The sequence below is a fragment of the Erpetoichthys calabaricus genome, chromosome 7 (genome assembly GCF_900747795.2).
Source record: "Erpetoichthys calabaricus chromosome 7, fErpCal1.3, whole genome shotgun sequence".
Classification (NCBI taxonomy): Eukaryota; Metazoa; Chordata; class Cladistia; order Polypteriformes; family Polypteridae; genus Erpetoichthys; species Erpetoichthys calabaricus.
In genome coordinates, this window is record NC_041400.2 from 167,828,012 (window position 1) to 167,846,103 (window position 18,092).

At 40.5% G+C, this 18,092-nt stretch overlaps 1 protein-coding gene across 1 annotated transcript in view; it reads left to right on the forward strand.

Annotated features, from left to right (window-relative positions):
- Positions 1-18,092, forward strand: part of ankdd1b (ankyrin repeat and death domain containing 1B) — an 84,179-nt gene that overhangs the window by 51,425 nt on the left and 14,662 nt on the right. The window contains exons 8-11 of the mRNA XM_028805692.2: positions 3,301-3,399; positions 8,041-8,139; positions 10,241-10,339; positions 14,732-14,830. Coding sequence (XP_028661525.1) covers positions 3,301-3,399; positions 8,041-8,139; positions 10,241-10,339; positions 14,732-14,830 — 396 coding nt within the window. The remainder of the gene's footprint in view (positions 1-3,300; positions 3,400-8,040; positions 8,140-10,240; positions 10,340-14,731; positions 14,831-18,092) is intronic.

An 18,092-nucleotide genomic window follows, 5' to 3' on the forward strand; every position in this document is an offset into this window, starting at 1 on the left:
CGCGGGTATTTTGCTAGTATATATATATATATACATACATATACACACATACATGCAGTTTTAATAACACAGAAATCAATATAAACATTAACATCATTATCATATGAGAATATGAAGTAATATATAAGAAGCACATTTCATATAAATATAAATTATTAAACAGTAAAATCTTCTTCTGTAATTTGCTACCGTGGCAATTTGTGTGTCTGTCCAGGATTTTAAATCACCTGTAGCTCGCAAACCGTTTCACCTATACACTTGAAATGTGGTACACATATAGTACGTCACGTCTACTATCCGCTTTATGGGTGATGATTGTTTTACTGTTTTTATCTTTATTTTATTTTATTGTAGAATCAACTCCTATCTGCGCACACCAGGGCGGCCGTGGGCGGATGCGTATGGTGTATTCACTCCATGTTATCGTGCATTGCGCTGTCACTGGTATTTTGATAAAAGAATTTGAACAACATATAAGAAGCATATAAATTATTAAACAGTAAAACATTAACATTTAAGAAGTAAAGTTACATTAAGTACTACTGCAGTGCCTTCGGGTATACCTCATTTTTTGTTTGCCCATTACATGCTTAAATGTATACATTTTTTGGTGCACCTACCCGAGAACACGCGACATATAACCAAGCGTGGGAGAAGCATGGATTTTAAACACGCGTTGAGTTCATCTGCTGGTCTCCCTCGTGGAATAACTGGTAATGTTTGACTAAAATCTACAGCGAGTAAAACGACATTACCTCCTATTTTTTTTTTTACGATCTCTGAGATCTTGCTTTTTTCGGTTCAAGGCTTCATAAGCTCTTTTATGTTGTATGGTGTACTTATCCCAAACCATCATCTTTGAATGTTGCAAGACTTTCGCCTTGTATGTAGATCGGGGTAATTACATTCATTGCATTCCTAGTCTGAATCACAATCTGATTGTATGGGTGGTTACCTGGCACTGTAGGGTTGCCACCCGTCCTTTAAAATACGGAATCGTGCCGCGTTTGAGAATGAAATTGCGCGTCCCGTTTTGAATCAATACTGGATGGGATTTATCCCGTATTTTTTTTATCATTTTTTTTTAAAGCAGCGTCTCATGCAAATCATCCCACACGCATTTTATGAAGATGCCTCCTTTCCTACTTTTGATTGGGTAATACTTGATGTCATCGTTAGTTTGATTGGTCTTTTTAACTGTCCAGTGAGGAGGGCGTGTCTTTTAAGTAGAGTCTGCAAAGTGTTGGCACTGAGATGTGGCGTCAGCGCCAGAGTTGAAGCCCCTAACGTTGCGGTCAGCAAGTCGGCTAACATCCGCCATGTGCCGTCTTTCAGTTGCGAGAAGCAGATCATAGAATGGTTGAAACTGTTGCCCCTAACGTTGCGCCACGGCGTGTGGTTCGTTTATACCTCGTGTCTTCTCATTAAACTTTTATCTCGCGAATATGTTATTGCAATCCGCAGCGGGAGTGTTTCTATAAACTTAATTTAAACTTACGTTTTACACCGTGCTTTGTTTCCCTTATGAACATGCTTGTATGCTTCACTCGCTGCGTTCTCAATTGTTTAATTAATTTTTTGCTCTTCACTGTTTGCGGCTCTTCCTCCATTTCCCCCTACTTCATTCTTTTATCTCGCGAATATGTTATTGCAATCCTTAACGGGAGCGTTTCAATAAACTGATTGAAAATAGTTTTGCATTTACCTTTTAGTAAAAGGCGAGCTTTTAAGCCTGAGAAATCACTCCGTAAATGCACACGTTTAATTGCACATGTGTTAATATGTATGGTTACACAGTATTAAAAGACAGTGAACAACGTCAGTTACCTTTGTTCCCGCGTTTGATAAAAGGTGAGCTTTTAAGCCTGAGAAATCACCCCGTAAATGCACACGTTTAATTGCACATGTGTTAATATGTATGCTTACACAGTATTAAAAGACAGTCAAAAATTAACGTCATTTACCTTCGTTCCCGCGTGTGACTCGTGCTGTAAATCTCTTCCTTGTTTTTAGTTCACGTGATTACGTAGGAGGCGTGATGACGCGATATGTGACTCCGCCTCCTCCATTACAGTGTATGGACAAAAAATATGTTCCAGTTATGACCATTACGTGTAGAATTTCGAAATGAAACCTGCCTAACTTTTGTAAGTAAGCTGTAAGGAATGAGCCTGCCAAATTTCAGCCTTCCACCTACAAGGGAAGTTTGAGAATTAGTGATGAGTGAGTCAGTCAGTCAGTCAGTCAATCAGTCAGTCAGTCAGTGAGTCAGTGAGTCAGTGAGTCAGTGAGGGCTTTGCCTTTTATTAATATGTATAGATATATATATATATATATATAAATAATTGTGATAGACGGCCGGGATGCCCACAGAGTGGAAGGAAGGGGGAAGGCAACCTCTTCGGAACATTACTTCCCCCAAAATGTTAGATGGCAACTTCCCTGCAGTGTAGCGGTGCCCCGGATTCCCGCAGGGCACTATGGGATATGGAGTTCGGCAACACAGCCCTGCTTGGTACTGTGGGTGCAGCCAGGGAATGCTGCAATGGAACTGGGGTAATCCTGTCTCATCCATAGCCCAGAAATACTCCCAAGTCACAAGGATGGAAACCCCGAAGTACTTCTGGGCTGAAGAAAAGTCAAGTTCTCCATCTGACCCAGAGGTGCTGGCAAGACACGTGGTCGGAAGGACAGAAACACTTCTGGGTCAAGGACTATATAATGGACTGTTGTGAACCCAGCAAGTGAGCCAGAGTCGGGAGGTAGTAGATAACGCTTGCTGGAAGGTGTGGAAGAGATAAAGAGAGAATTGTGTGTTATAATTATCGTATTTACTTGCCTGTGTATGGTGGCTATGGTGCTTAGGGCACTGCTTAAAAGAAGAAAAGGAATTAAAATTCTTCTTAGTACTTTTACCTGGTGTCCCGAGCGTCTGTCTGTTGGGTTAGAGGAGTGACAGTGCCCTCTAGTGTCACATAGCTAATAGCTAATAGTGTATGGGGTATTTCTGACAGGCAGTGGCCTAAGTATTTCTTTACACATTGTGATATATGCCATCCTTTTGCATAACAAGAGCAGATACTTGTTAAGGGAATAAATGGGGAAAACAGAAGCTCTTTAATGTAAAATAAACTATCATTTTGCTGTTCCTGCACAGGTCACTCATTCTTCATTCTTAATGTACTAATGATCTAATGCAAATATATAGAAAGGATATAAACATTGTGAAATGTCCATTTGTGTGCAAGTGTATGAATTTTATGTGTTTCGTATTATGACTGAATTTGAACTCTTTCCCAGGCTGGAGAAAGCGCTTTACTTCTGGCATGTGAAGGAGGCCATGAGGACTGTGCTGAGGTTTTGCTTCAGGCTGGATATGACGTCAGCATTGTCACAAAGGTATGGACAAATCTGAGGACCTCCATTTCGCTTCATCGGCTGTTTAGTCTGGAAATGATAAGTAATCTGTCTTTAACCTCTGGCTGCTGTCAAGATTGATTTATTTCGAGAGTCAATAAAAAATGTTGATATTGACATAAAAAGTAGACTTTAGTGGAAAACTGTAGCAAAGACAAGAAAAGCAGATCGAAACGCTATCCACTACAGCACAGACGATAAATAATGGTTGCTGTCAGAGAGACTTCAGTCTCTTTACTGATCTCGGTGTTCAGCATTAGAAATCTAGGTCAAGAAAATCAGAAGAGCCCGGGGATATATTTCTTAATTGTTTTACCCTTCGTTACCTCATAGAAATTAGCAAACCTGTGATGATAGATGACTTACAGGGATCATTGTCTCTCTTTTATGGAAGTAATCACTTGCATTGACAGGCAGGACAAAAAGATGGATATATCTTATGTATATTGGTTATGTTGTGTGCCCTGTAATGCTGTTTGGTAGGGACCCCAATATATGTGAGGAAGAAATACTACCTAATTGGAAAGTGGTCTTGTTCTTCCAGGACACTGGGAAGGCTCCCAGTTGTCAGATTATTTTCTAAAAATCAAAAATCTAAAGAGAGATATGTCAGAGATGGCAACACCTATGCATTACTAGATAATACACAAACACCTCAGGGAATGTATGGGCCTGGACTGTCCCTCAGAGATGGCTGGCAGCACAAGTCCTGTCTTGTATTTCATGGCCCCTTTTGAAGCTTAAGAAAAGGATTTGTGGTGGAGGGGCACCAGGGGCCATTAAGCACAGCTGTAGTGTGGTGTCCTCAGAGTAAAGAAAGTGCTTCTTCTGACACTGGAAGTGATTCTTAGGAAAAGCTGGAAATGATTTCACGAGGGGGATTAAAGCTACCCCTATTGATAAGAAGGGGAGAGTAGAGTGGGCAAATGGCTGATGGCAAGTGTTCATGTGGATGAATGAAGAAAGGCTAGGCTGTCGAGGCAGTACAAGAGCAAGTGGTCAAGGGAGACTTGGGTATTTCGAGCACAATTCTTCTTACAGGTTAGTGGAGAAACCACCCAAAAGACTTCTCGTCTGGTGTATTTGAGTTTCCTTCCGATGTTTTCCTTCCTCGTGTTTATTTCTTACAATAAAAGACTTTGTGTTTCCCTTGCTGTCTTTTATCATGTTGGATATGGCTTACTACAAGACTGACATTGATATCTGCCAGCAAGAATTTTTAAAAATATTAAATTTATTCCAGAGTTTCACAATATGACTAGTAATGAGTGCTGAATAATGTTAACACTTAACACGTGACGGAATGACCATAAAATAATATTGTATTTGTAGTGAGCCCTACTCCAAAGAATACAGAGTCCTCTACTGCCATTAAGGGCAAACAGCAGGCTTTTTCGAATGCAAGGCAAAATACAAGACCATCGTATTTAGGAAAGTTAAAAATCTGACACAAAAAAACTACTGATAATTTTTGAGCAGAAGAATGGCACAGCTGCCCTCTTGTGCCTGGAGGTGGTGACATAGACGCACAGTTGCTCTTAAACCCAATTGGATAAAGAGGTTAAAAAATGGCTGGCTGGACAGATGGCCATCAAATAAAATTAAATTTGAATATTACTGTACAATTTGTAGTTCAGGAGGTCTTTGCATTTTAATAAAGAGTGTTATGGAGGCATCTTAAGTTCCTATTTTAAGTGTTTAGAGGGGGGAAAAGAGAAGAGCAGGATATTGTTTTTGATCAAAATATTCAGCTCTCATTTTTTTAACCCGTACTAAGGATGGTCACTTATCCTGAGGGACTCCTGATCGATATGACTGGCCCTCCAAAAATGTTTATCTGTAAAATTAAAGAAAGATAGATAATGTGCTTCCCAGTATCTGTAGTTCCTGGCCTGCTTGCTTATAGGATTGTTATTGCCACATGTACAGAGTAGAGTGAAATTTCATGTATGTATGCCAATCAACACTTTCCAGTGCCATGAATAGTGACAACAATTGGTATTCTGCTGCTTCTTAAGGCTGACAAATTACTGTATCTATTTTTTTGTTTTTCTAACTCTGTATTGGCCTCTCTCCTCCTAAACCTCCTCTACTCTGTCACTGAGGAGGTCCATTCCATTCTATATCTCAGGACGTTATACTGTTTGTAACAAGCCTGTAAGTCTTAAAAGGAAGTGGAGCCTCTCGGTGGCCAAAAAGGTGACATCTGGGACAAGTGTACGTCTTTTACACGGTTGGAAAAATCTTACTTGTTTAATAAGAAGCCAACTCCTTCCTTTTATGACCCCCCAGACTACCCCTAGGTAACACCCCTGCCACATTACATTCATCCATGGCCACATTTCTAGTCCACACTTCTCGCTGACTTGGTGATTGCCTGAATATCTAGTATCGTGCCAGTTCTAATCCAAAGTAATCGCTTCATTTGATTATTTTGTTTGCACTTTTCATCGTAATGTATGTTCCTATGATCTTTGTCCTCAATGACTCTAGCACTTTTATTTGTTCTTTTGGGGTTTATATGTTTTTCCATTTTTGATGATGTTTGTCTGTTTAAAGCTTTTGGTGTTTTGTCCTCATGGTATTGATCTCCGTTCATCTGATCATGTCACTTACTGTAGTTCTCTGTGCTAGTCATAAATCTCCATTCAGTGCTTATCTTTCAACTAAAGCATGAAGATCCCAAAGAAGGTTAATGGTTTGAGCATGTGCTGAACACTGATCAAAATGACCAACTGCAAAGTCAAGATTCACACAGCATAGTTCATCTTTAACGCATCTCATTCTATGCTAAAGTAATGGCATAATTTACCAAATGTTGGTAGTTCATTATAATATAAACATGCACTTCTCCTTGGTGATTGCCAGCTATTTTGCTGTTCTTTTACATTGAGAAGAAACAGATGCACATTTTCAAGTTTAGAGAGTATTTCCATTTTCAAGGGATAGCTCAACTACATGGTTACCACGACAGAACCCACCTGCATTCTTGGAACTATGAAAACATTTAACTTGATTATAATCAAATGGACATTTTAATCCTCTCAGTCTGTTTCATATACTGTGAACTTTGTTACTTTGGTCAACAGCTACAAGAGACAGACCCTTTAGACAGGTAACCATGTACTGGTAGCACTTGTATGCCTGCTATGTGCCCCTATAATGTCTTACTTCAGGGCCGTTCTTAGGATTTTGGGGGCCCTAGGCAAAGGTACCTGTTGGGGCCTTGCTGTTTCTATCCATATGAATGTATGATAATTATTTTATCCATATAAATGCTTAACAATTAGTGAGGTAAAGCTTATCATTTTATGATTATACTGTATATTATACAGTATATACCAGATTTGAGAGGAACATGTCAAAGGAACCTACTGACTAAAGCTAACGTAACATGTAAATCAAACCTTTAATGTAAAAATACCTTGCGTACTTTCATTTTTGCAATGACTTTGATTAATAATAAATAATAATAAGTTACATTAAGTGTGAATAGTCGATGACTTTGTGCTCAACTGATATTAATGCTAAGCCATTATGTTCGATCTGATGTGCAGACGCCCTGGCAGGTGAGGAGCATGATCTGCCCTCCCACTGCGGCCCCACCCAATACCCCAGGACCCTCCATCACCTTCGATGCTGCCTGTCGTCACTGTTTCCTCTCTGCTCACATGTAACCATACTGATCATTCTCCTACCGAAAATTTGTACTTCTGAAATATGGATCTGTAAGTTGTATTTGGTTACGGCTAAAAAAAGGCTGGGCGGGGTCCTTTGGCAGTGGGGGCCCTAGGTGGTCGCCTACTTTGCCTATGCCTAAGAACGGCCCTGCTTAAATATTCAGAAAGTATAAATATAAGCCTTGTAATTTCCTACATATCTCTCCATTATAAAAAAAAATTCTTGGAAGGAGACAAGACGTGATTTTCTCAGAGAGACACTTTCACGTCCCGCGGGACATTGTCAGACACATTTCTTGTAGAGAGAAAGAAATGATATTCACTCATGGGCAGTTATACGTTGCGTTGTCACGATGTAACTCCAAATACGGAATCAAAATTCAATGCGATATTGATGAAAAGGTAAAAGCGAAAAGATATCGAATATATGGAGCTAGGTGATATGACAGAAGTGTGCTGCGCGAGATACAGATCACGCGGCACGGCAGCAGCAGCAATCCAGCAGCTGATTGAGCAAAGAGGAGGTAAAGAAAAAACTATTTGTTTCCCATTGTATCACCATTTAAGAGGGGGTTCCGGAGGAGTGACCGCATCTCCTTGGGGTGCGTTCAGCCCCCCTCTTCACAACGCGAGTGGCAGAGACGCAAAGTGGCTACGCATAGGCTGGAAAGGGTGGGGGGGGGGGGGGGTGCATGGGGTTGCTTCGCAAAGCGAGTGGGGGAGAAGCCCCCTAGTAGTAATAATCATAGTAATAATAGTCATTTTTGTTTGTAAGAAGTGATGCTGACCTTTAGTTCCACAAACCTTAAAGGTGTGTGACATGGCTCTTGCGATTGACTAGATTTATGATGAAGACGTAGTGTTCCCTGTCATTAAGTGAAGTTTTGGACTTGTTGAATATCTGTGCTCTGTTTTGATCCATAATGTTGTTTTCTTTTTTCAGGAGGGAAGAAGTGTTTTACATCGGGTTTGTGAATCAGGTTGGACATCCTTAGTAAAACTTCTGATTAATAATGGAGCTGACATAAACCATCAAAATCAAGTGAGTGTTTCCTTTTGCTAAAAGTCAAGGCCGGCACTGTAAGTGTGATGCCATGGTTGGAAAAAAATCTGGGATGATTATAAGTTAAGAACCAGTTGCATTGTGCTGTGGGAGTTTCTTAATTATTTAATTGTACGGGTCATTAACAGGGTGCTCAATTCTGTGAAATCCTGAGTTTGAGCCCCAGCCTGGCAGATATCTGTATGAATCATATCCCTGTGCAGGTGGGATTTCACTTTCCATCCACATCTCAAAGATCAGGTCAACTGGTGCTTTGTGAGTCTGGCTGTAAGACGAGTTGGCCAATATTATTGGCTGTCTACATGTTGCTGGGCTAGACTGTAGCTCCCCACAAGTCTGTAACGGAATAGGGACCCTACTGTAAAAAAGAAGAAAAAAAATTACACTTTCTGCCTTTTTAGTTATCTCAATATTTAGATTAGCATTTATGGAAAATTCCCCTATGTGATTAGAGACCTGCAACTGATTTTGGTCTCAATTTTTTATTTAAGGGTCTATCTTTATTTGTCAGATGACCCTCTCAGTAAACATTTGTGAATCAATAATGGCAAAGATGATGCCAGACCATCATGTTATACAATATTCTGTATCAGTTATGAATTCCGACCAGCACTGTAGTATACCTGAGAGGAAGGTATTTTCTTACCAAGAGTTCTTGGTTCCAGGTTAAAGGTTATTGTCCTGTGTATGTAGTAAAATAACATTCCTATCTACATGTCTCCTCAGAAAACAGTGACAACAATACACCACAAAAAAGTGTATGTTCCAGTATTTGTTGTTATGATTGGTTGTTCAGTGACCTTATGATCTGTGGATAGAAACTGGCGCAAGAGCCAATGCTCATGTACTGTTTGCTAAAAGGAAGGAGTGTGAAAAGCAACTGTGCAGAATTTTCTTTAATTGCACAGTTTGCAGGGGCAGCACGGTGGCGCAGTGCTAGCGCTGCTGCCTCACAGTTAGGAGACCTGGGTTCACTTCCCGGGTCCTCCCTGCGTGGAGTTTGCATGTTCTCCCCGTGTCTGCATGGGTTTCCTCCCACAATCCAAAGACATGCAGGTTAGAGGCATTGGCGATTCTAAATTGTCCCGAATGTGTGTACTTGGTGTGTTTGTGTATGTGTGCCCTGTGATGTGCTGGCGCCCTGCCCGCGATTTGTTCCTGCCTTGCATCCTGTGCTGGCTGGGATTGGCTCCAGCAGACCCCCGTGACCCTGTGTTAAGATATAGCGGGTTGGACAATGACTGACTGACTGACTGACTGACTGACTGCACAGTTTGCCTTTCTGAGGCTGCCAGTGTTGTTTTGTATCCTAAAGAGCTGGGTGTGGGTAATAATCTGTGCCACTTTCAATACACTTTGAAGGGCGTTAGGATCCTGAGCCAGGATGTTATGCAGCCGTTGTCACCAGTTCTAGTTCTGTGCCAGCCAGATTTTCTAGTTTGAATTTTGTCATTTTAGCTGCTATATCTTGATTACTTCTAATTTAAATGAGTGTGTATGTACTACTGTATGTCAATGTATTGTTACATGCCTTTCTGTAACTCTTTTATGTTCTGTGAATCTGTGAGTTGAATTATATAAACACCAACTTCTACAAAACATGGCACAAAAAGCAGTGGTTGAGAAATGTTGTTTTTTATTATTGGTGTTTCTTGAGTTATTACATCTTTGTGTTGGCATGAAAAACTACAAGTTATATTCTACTCAAGATCAGCAGATATTTCTTTTATTAATATTGTGCTTGGTGAGCTCGGTGTGCTTTGATAGGCCATTGCATACGGGAAAATAGAGCGGAAATGAATAGAGCTGCAGAATAAAACGAGAACACGGATTCTGTTATATCTGAAATGATCTTCTCTTGACTGTGGTGAATGGGATATGAGACTAAATCCTACATTCTGATAAAAATCATAAACAGTTCTTTATGAAAAGCTGTGGTTTGTATGTTTTGCTTTTTTTTTGTTAGACAGACTTCATGTCTTAGTATTACTTTGTGTCTAAATATAAATAAAAGGAGCTATTTTTATGGATCTTATTTGTGCAGCAGTTTCTTGTGATTATTTTTGTTGTCATTGCACAGAACAAGTTGGCACCCATTCATCTGGCAGTTATGAAGGGTCACATCCCGGTCATCCACACCTTGATAGAAGCAGGATGCAACATTGACATCACCGACAATGTAAGCTTCACTGTGAACTTTTTATTTGTGTTCTGATTCCTTGGCTTATGAGTTATTTCTAGATGTTTCTGTTGGCATGGACGTTTGCACAAAAATACAATAAATGCTTAAAATGGCGATAAGTGGCTGCAGGTTTGTGTTCCAACCCAATTTCTTACTGAGAAGTCAGTTATTGCTCAGGCAACATTTTTCTAGTTCATTTTAGTTGCCTCTCTTGTTCAGATTCCTTGCCCTGAAATGTTTATTTTAGTCTTAAACAGCTGCATTCACTGTGTTGATGGCTCCTTATTAGCAATAAGATGCAAATGACAAAGGAACCAGCAGTTTTTCATCTAACGTGTTTCCATTTACACTTACAGTATGTTTATTCATCCTGACCTGTCTGGTTTAATAGCATATTTGGAAGGAAACTGAAGAGAAAAAAAGCAAAGAACTGAGATTTACCAGACCACCTTAGGCTACAAATCATTTGGATGACATACTTGGAAAGGAAAAAATCTACAATATAATAATGGCATTCTGTGCAGATGCATTACACACCACCCATTTTCTAACTCTTACAGATATTTAGTGTACAGATACACAGTCGTAAGAATACATTGGGAGATTTGGGGAGACTCTGCTCACTCTGTAACAAGATTTGAGATGACTACACTAGCTGGGGTCTCCGGTTGATATGCAAAAGATTAAGTTAACCCTCAGGTTCTCTTCTTTGTTGCCTCTTGATTTATTTTTCACACTCCCTCTGAGCATTTCTCCGACTAACCTCTCAAGCCATCTATTATACTGGTAAAACATTTAGCCTTTTTTAAAGAATGCTAGTCCTCCAATGGTGTTCTTTTACTAAAGAGATCTTACAGTCTCATAAAACGACTGGATAGATGCAATAGCGGCCATAGCGCCGACCCCCTGTGGGTTTTAACGTTTGAATCTCCTAACATGTGAGTACTTAGGTTACACTAACTCTGCCCTGGCAATCGGAAGGTTGCCGGTTCAAATCCCGTAAATGCTAAAAGGGACTCTGCTCTGTTTGGCTCTTGAGCAAGGCCTTAACCTGAAATTGCTGAGCGCTTTGAGTAGTGAGAAAAGCGCTATATAAATGCAAAGAATTATTATTATTACTGCATTGACAATGTATGCAATGTAAACTGACATTTGTACACATCACTCATATCCTATATGCTTCAATAAGTCTTGACATTTTGGACCATATGGCCTCAGTTTCTACTCCAAATATCCTTGCATGTGTCATTCCTTAGATTGCCAGTGTCCGCTCTTGTTCAGTAACAACTGACTGCCATGTAACTTCTATCCTCTTGTTATCATCTTAATACATAATTCGCCAGTCTCCTCACTCACTCACTCACTCACTCACTCACTCACTCACTCACTCACTCACTCACTCACTCACTCACTCACTCACTCACTCACTCACTCACGTCCATCCGAAGCTGAATGTGCAGTCGCCTTCTGCGCAGCTGCCCGAAAAACCTTATGAGACCGACATCGTGGCAGGCGGCGGATTTACGGCCACAAAAATTCAAAGAGAAAGGCGACTTTGATTAAAGCTCTATAGGCCTGAAAGGCGATTTCGACTACAGCTCGAGGCCTAATTATGCATTCATTCAATACACCTATATCAGGTTTGTGGTGCTTATACTTATTATATATTATACTATTCCACTCGTGCCCGTTTCATCTTACGTTATCGAAACAGGCTCTTTGTCTAGTTATATAATAAATGAGGTGGTCCCGTGTTTGGAACTGCCACCTCACTGCCCCAGAAGCCTGAGTTTAAGTCCTGACCCCATGGCTGTCTGTATACAGTCTGTATGATCCCCCAGTTTTCTCTAAGTGTTTCCATTTAACTGGTTGATTGATTGGTGGCTATAATTTGGTCCAGGCGCCCACTTATGGTTTGTAATCTATGCTTTGGGGATTAGCTCTTGTTCTCTGTAACCCTGTAATGCACGGGTGTCAAACTCTGGTCCTGGAGGGCCGCAGTGGCTGCAGGTTTTCATTCTAACCATCTTCTTCATTAGTTTTTGCTGCTAATTAACTTCTTTTGCCTTACTTTTAATTAACTTGACTCAGACCCCTTAGTTGTCTCTTTTTCTTTAATTAGCAGCCAAACAATAATAAGACACAAAACAAGCCGCCACATGACCAGCTCACCTGTGCCCAGTACATAATATCTGAAAATAATGAAAGGTGATGGTCTCCGTAAGGTTGATCTCTCAGGTCACCAAAACATTTTGACAGTGTTCTTAGAAAACACAGAAAATCAAAAGTTTTAGAAATGTCTGCCGTGGCAGAATGAGAGCAGCAACAAGCTGTGGAATTAAATAACGAGTTTAATTAACAGCAAGAATCGGCTTTTCATTAAGAGACTGGTTGGAGTGAAAATTGGTTGGAGTTTGAAATCCCAGTTTAGCTGGTCATCTGTCGGCTTGTTTCACATCTCATTTCTGTTTGGCTCTCATTTAATGAAGAAAGGAATCAATTCAGAGGACTGAATCCTTAAAAACAGGGCTATTAAAATGAAGGGAAAAGGAGTTAATTAGCAATGAAAACTGGTCAGTGATTAGGAAAAGAGTTAGAATGAAGTCCTGCAGCCACTGCGGCCCTCCAGGCCTGGAGTTCGACACCCCTGCAAATAGAATATGTGGATTCAAAAAATGGCTGTTTCTGAACAGTTAACATGGTTGAACTTAAATGTCTATTGAAATATAAATGTCAATATGAAATGTCAAATATACATTTGATTACCTGAGAGTACCTGAGGTGTTATCTCTCCGATTTTTAATTTAAGACTCTTCTGTACTTCATAGTTCAGTAATCTGACACACAAAGGATTCAGTACATCCAAAGGGCAGACTTAAAACATTTAGATTATTCATCTTGGCAAGAGAACACAGAGCTGCCGGAGCTGGACTAGCTGGTTCTTATAAGACAAAGTGCATTTTCACTGTTTTTCTTCTTTTCATCTACTGAGTTAGTTGCCAGAGGAATTCACTCTAATTAGGACACCTAGCAGTACGCTTGTTTTTATATTGGGAGCTGCATACGATCAGAGCCATCCTTTCAATCCAGCATCATGTTTATGAGGTACTTGTACCACAACAGTTTCACTGCGTGCCCACCCAAAGTTAACCTTTCATAGACATGAATCAGTAATGTTGCATTTCACAGCCGAGTTAGAGAGTAATAAAATAAATGAAAAATGATGCATGCCACATTTGCCAGCCCAGCTTCACTCAGTGAGTACGCATACTGTTGTGATATCAATTGGACGGTGATGACTTTAAGAGAGAGCGAAAATGAAAAGATTGTATGAATATATAGTTCACTTTTATCAGCAGGCCGTGGGTGGATGGAGAAGAGCAGACTGTGCAGACTGAAATGTTTTTAATGCAGTCGAGTAATGGGGGAGCTGTGAGGTTTTTATTCAAGCTTTTGGCACTTCTGCATTCAATAATTTGTTTACTTTGCAGTTTTTGGCCTTTTGTATGAAATCTTTTTTACACGATGGGTGTACATTTATTGAAAATTGAAGATCTTCTTTATCTATCTGTCTGTCCTTTATTTTGCCACCCAAGACAATTGCTGGTGTGGAAGAAATGAAATTTGGAAAATTAGAACCTCTTACTATTAGAAACCAGGCAGGAGAAGATTTGTTCTGTACGTCTTTAATATCACTTCATGAAGAGGGAGCGTTCATCACAGCAGTCTGTTACAGCATGGTCAGAATAATCAAAGATACATAAGGCAGAGGTTCAATTTATAAACCATTGAATTTACATACAGTGTCAAGCAATGCATTATTTAGTCTGGTTGGTTCATCAGCTTACACCCAAATGACTCATTTAAAATAATAGTTTATTTTATGATTTTATGGTTCTTTTATACCCTTTGGGTTGAGCTGCTACCCTTGAAATTTTGATGTGTGTAGCAACTGTCCATTCTGGTTGTTTACAGGACATCTGCTGATCTCTTAGTCATCTTTCAGTACATTTTATTTTGTGTATTACATCAGCCTTTCTTCTGGTTTATCCTTTGCTTACTTGATCATCTGAGGTGTTTTCCAAAACCAGTTCTTATATATTTCAATGTACACCACAAACCAAAATCCTTAACTATTGTTACCTCTACATTATTCTCTCACACTGGTTATACCACATTGTGTGTAATTATTTTTCATTATACATTTAAATCCTTAAGAATGCAGGGTCATTATATTCTATATTTAGTTCTTTAACCTTTTGCATCAAATTATTATCGGTGCAGTGGTTTAAGAAAAACAAATGCAAATATAATTTTCAAATACAACTTATTTTTCCTCAAATGTCATCTTTTCTGCAGTTAACATATTTCTAAATGTGATATTCACAGAGGAAGCAAACAGCGTTGCACTTAGCAGCTGAGCTTGGAAAAGCAGACGTAGTGGAAATGCTGCTGAAGGCTAATTGTGACCTTACACTTCAAGACAAGGTAAACAGTTTTATATGATTTAGAGACAGTGGGCAGATTACTATGGGACATGTCGTAAATAATAATGTTTATTTATTTTCCCTTGCTTATCTGTGACCGGGTCGTGGGTCCAAAAGTCTTAGCTGTGAGGCCTATGCGCGCTTTCCTCCAGCCACACTTGCCAACTCATACTCTGTAGATCGATTGGTAAATGGAGAACTTTGCCTTTTGGCTCAGCTCCTTCTTCACCACTAGGGATTAGTATGGCGACAACATAAAAGCTCTTGCCTCCCCATTCTATCAATCCATCTCGCCATCCTGTTACCCCTCACTCGTGAACAAGACTCCTCCACCTGAAGCAGTAACTCGCAACCTACTCGAAGAAGACAGTCCACCTTTTTCCTATATACTATAAATATTAATGGCAAAGACTAAATAATGAAGTATTACAAATCAGAAAGTACAAAATAGATTTGCAATGTGGCATGACTTTTTTGCCGAATGAATTAGCTTTACGATGAAACCTTGGATTGAGAGTAACTTGGTTTATGAGTGTTTTGCAAGACGAGCTAAGATTTTTAATAAATTTTAACTTGATAAATGAGCGAGGTCTTGCAATATGAGTAGTACGTATATGCTTTGTCTGCCGAGCGTCACTTGGGGATTGTGGGTAAATCGTCTCCCATGCTCGTTCTCAGTCGGCATGCCTCACTCATATAGTCGACATCCGTATGAGTGCATACTGTTTACTACAGCATGGTGACCACATGTGTGTGTGTGTTGCAACATGCGAGTCCATGTCATTCACCCCAAAACACGAGGCTGTCTCTCAGTACTTTAGTAAAACCAGCTTTATTCAGCGTGAAACAGGAACAGCACAGTTATTTATTGTAACGGAATCTGTCACTCTCCTAAACAGAGACACAGCAGTCAGGCAGGGTTGTGACCAGGTTAGTGGCCAAGTAATCCTGTGCTCTTGCATTTATAATGTTCCTTGCATCACCCATCGATGGCAGATGCTTATAGCTTGACCGCAATCTTTTCTGATTCTCTTTTACGGTGAACTGCTACAGCGCTGGGAGCCTGCGGTTGCTTCGGGACGCTCTTCCGTGTGTCGTCCCGTTGGGTGGAATCCCAAAAGAGTTTAGAAATCTTACAGTGCGTAAAGCATTTTTTTATTTTGTGTCCAAGTGTAGTGACTTTCAGGCAAAAGCAACTGTCATTGGATAGGCTCCTTGTTAAAGTCGCAAAAAGAGAAAAAGATTCCAGTGAGCCAACAGATAGCAGGGATTCCATTAGTCAGAGTGAAGATTTTGTATTAATCATTTTTATATAAATATATTTGTGGTTGTGAAACGAATTATCTAATTTTCCATTATTTCTTACAGGGAAGTTCGCTTTGATATACGAGTGCTTTGGATTACAAGCGTGTTTCCGGAAAGAATTATGCTCGCAAACCGAGGCACCACTGTACTTGCATAACATAATGCATTTTCAAAATTGCTTCAATTAATTCAGCGTTACAGCACTGGGCCAGAGCCTAACCTCGTTGGAACCTGCACTGGACAGGGTATTAGTAGATCACAGGGCCCAGTCACACACACACCCATACTTAGACTCACACAGAGTCCATTTGTAATCACCAATTAACCTAACATGCATATCTTTGACTGTGTCGGAAGAAACTGGAGCTATTAAAGGAAGAAAGCAAACTGGCAACAGAAGAGCTTCTCCAAATACCAGTGTGAGGAAAGAGCGAACAGGATCTGCTCACACCACAGGTTTATTCAGAATGGAGGATTCATGGTGGCGCAGTGATGGCGCTGCTGCCTCACAGTTAGGAGACCTGGGTTCGCCTCCCGGGTCCTCCCTGCGTGGAGTTTGCATGTCCTCCCCGTGTCTGCGTGGGTTTCCTCCGGGCACTTCAGTTTCCCCCACAGTCCAAAGACATGCAGGTTAGGTGCATTGGCGATCCTAAATTGTCCCTAGTGTGTGCTTGGTGTGTGTGTGTGCCCTGTGGTGGGCTGGTGCCCTGCCTGGGATTTGTTCCTGCCTTGCACCTGTGTTGGCTGGGATTGGCTCCAGCAGACCCCTGTGACCCTGTGTTAGGATATAGTGGGTTGGATAATGGTTGGATGGATGGATTCATGGCAATTAGCAGTGCATGGAGACTTGTGGCCAGCTGAGCAAACTCTAGAAGCTTCAGGAGTTCTGGGGGCATTACTGAGGCTGGAAATGGTTCTGGGGATTGCCCTGGAAGTAGCGCCAGGATTTAATATAAAGCAACATCAGTGACATTACTGAATTGAGCTTAGAGTCAGGGATCAACAGGCAAGGAGGTAACACACTTAGAAGAAGTGACAGGTTAGACAAAGATTTGTGGTGCTTGTTGCACAGCATTTGGAAAAGTGCAGGGATAGTGCAAGAACATTTGGGCAGAGTAGTAGTAGTAGTTTATTTATATAGCGCCCTTCACAGAGAAAAGGTCACAGAGCACTGAACAGCAAATACAATACAAATACAACAGTTAAAACAAAACATAAACAAAACCAATAAAAATAATAAATAAACACAAAGGAACTATTCAGCACTGATTAAAAGCTTGTTTAAAAATAAATGTCTCCAGTTGTTTTTTAAAAGAATCAACAGACTCGGCTCCACACAGGCCACAAGGCAGGCTATTCCATAGTCTTGGTGCCACAGACTGAAAGGCACGATCCCCACAGGTTTTTAGCCGAGTGTGCGGGACAACTAGAAGGCCCTGCTGCCCAGATCTGAGAGTCCGACAATCTGTATAGCGTTGGAGCAGACTGGTTAGGTACTCAGGAGCTTGTCCATGCAAAGCTCGGAAAGTAAGTACCAAAACTTTAAAATGAATTCTATATAACACTGGGAGCCAGTGCAGTGTGTGCAGAGTGGGGGTGATATGATCACTCCGGCTAGAATGACTTAGGAGCCTGGCAGCTGCATTTTGAGCTAAATGAAGACGTGAGAGAGAGGACTTGCTCAAACCCGTAAAGAGAGCGTTACAGTAATCAAGCCGTGAGAAAATAAAAGAATGAACAAGCATCTCCAATTCTGATTTTGAAACAACATTTCTTAGTTTTGAGAGATTTCTTAAATTAAAGAAACACGAGCGGCTGACTGACCTTACATATTCATCAAGCGTCAGGGACTGGCCAAAAATAACTTCAAGGTTACGTAAACTCGACTTAATAACAGGAGAGACAGAAGATAATTGTAAGCTAATCTCAGAATGAAGAAGAAATGTGCTTTAGGGCAG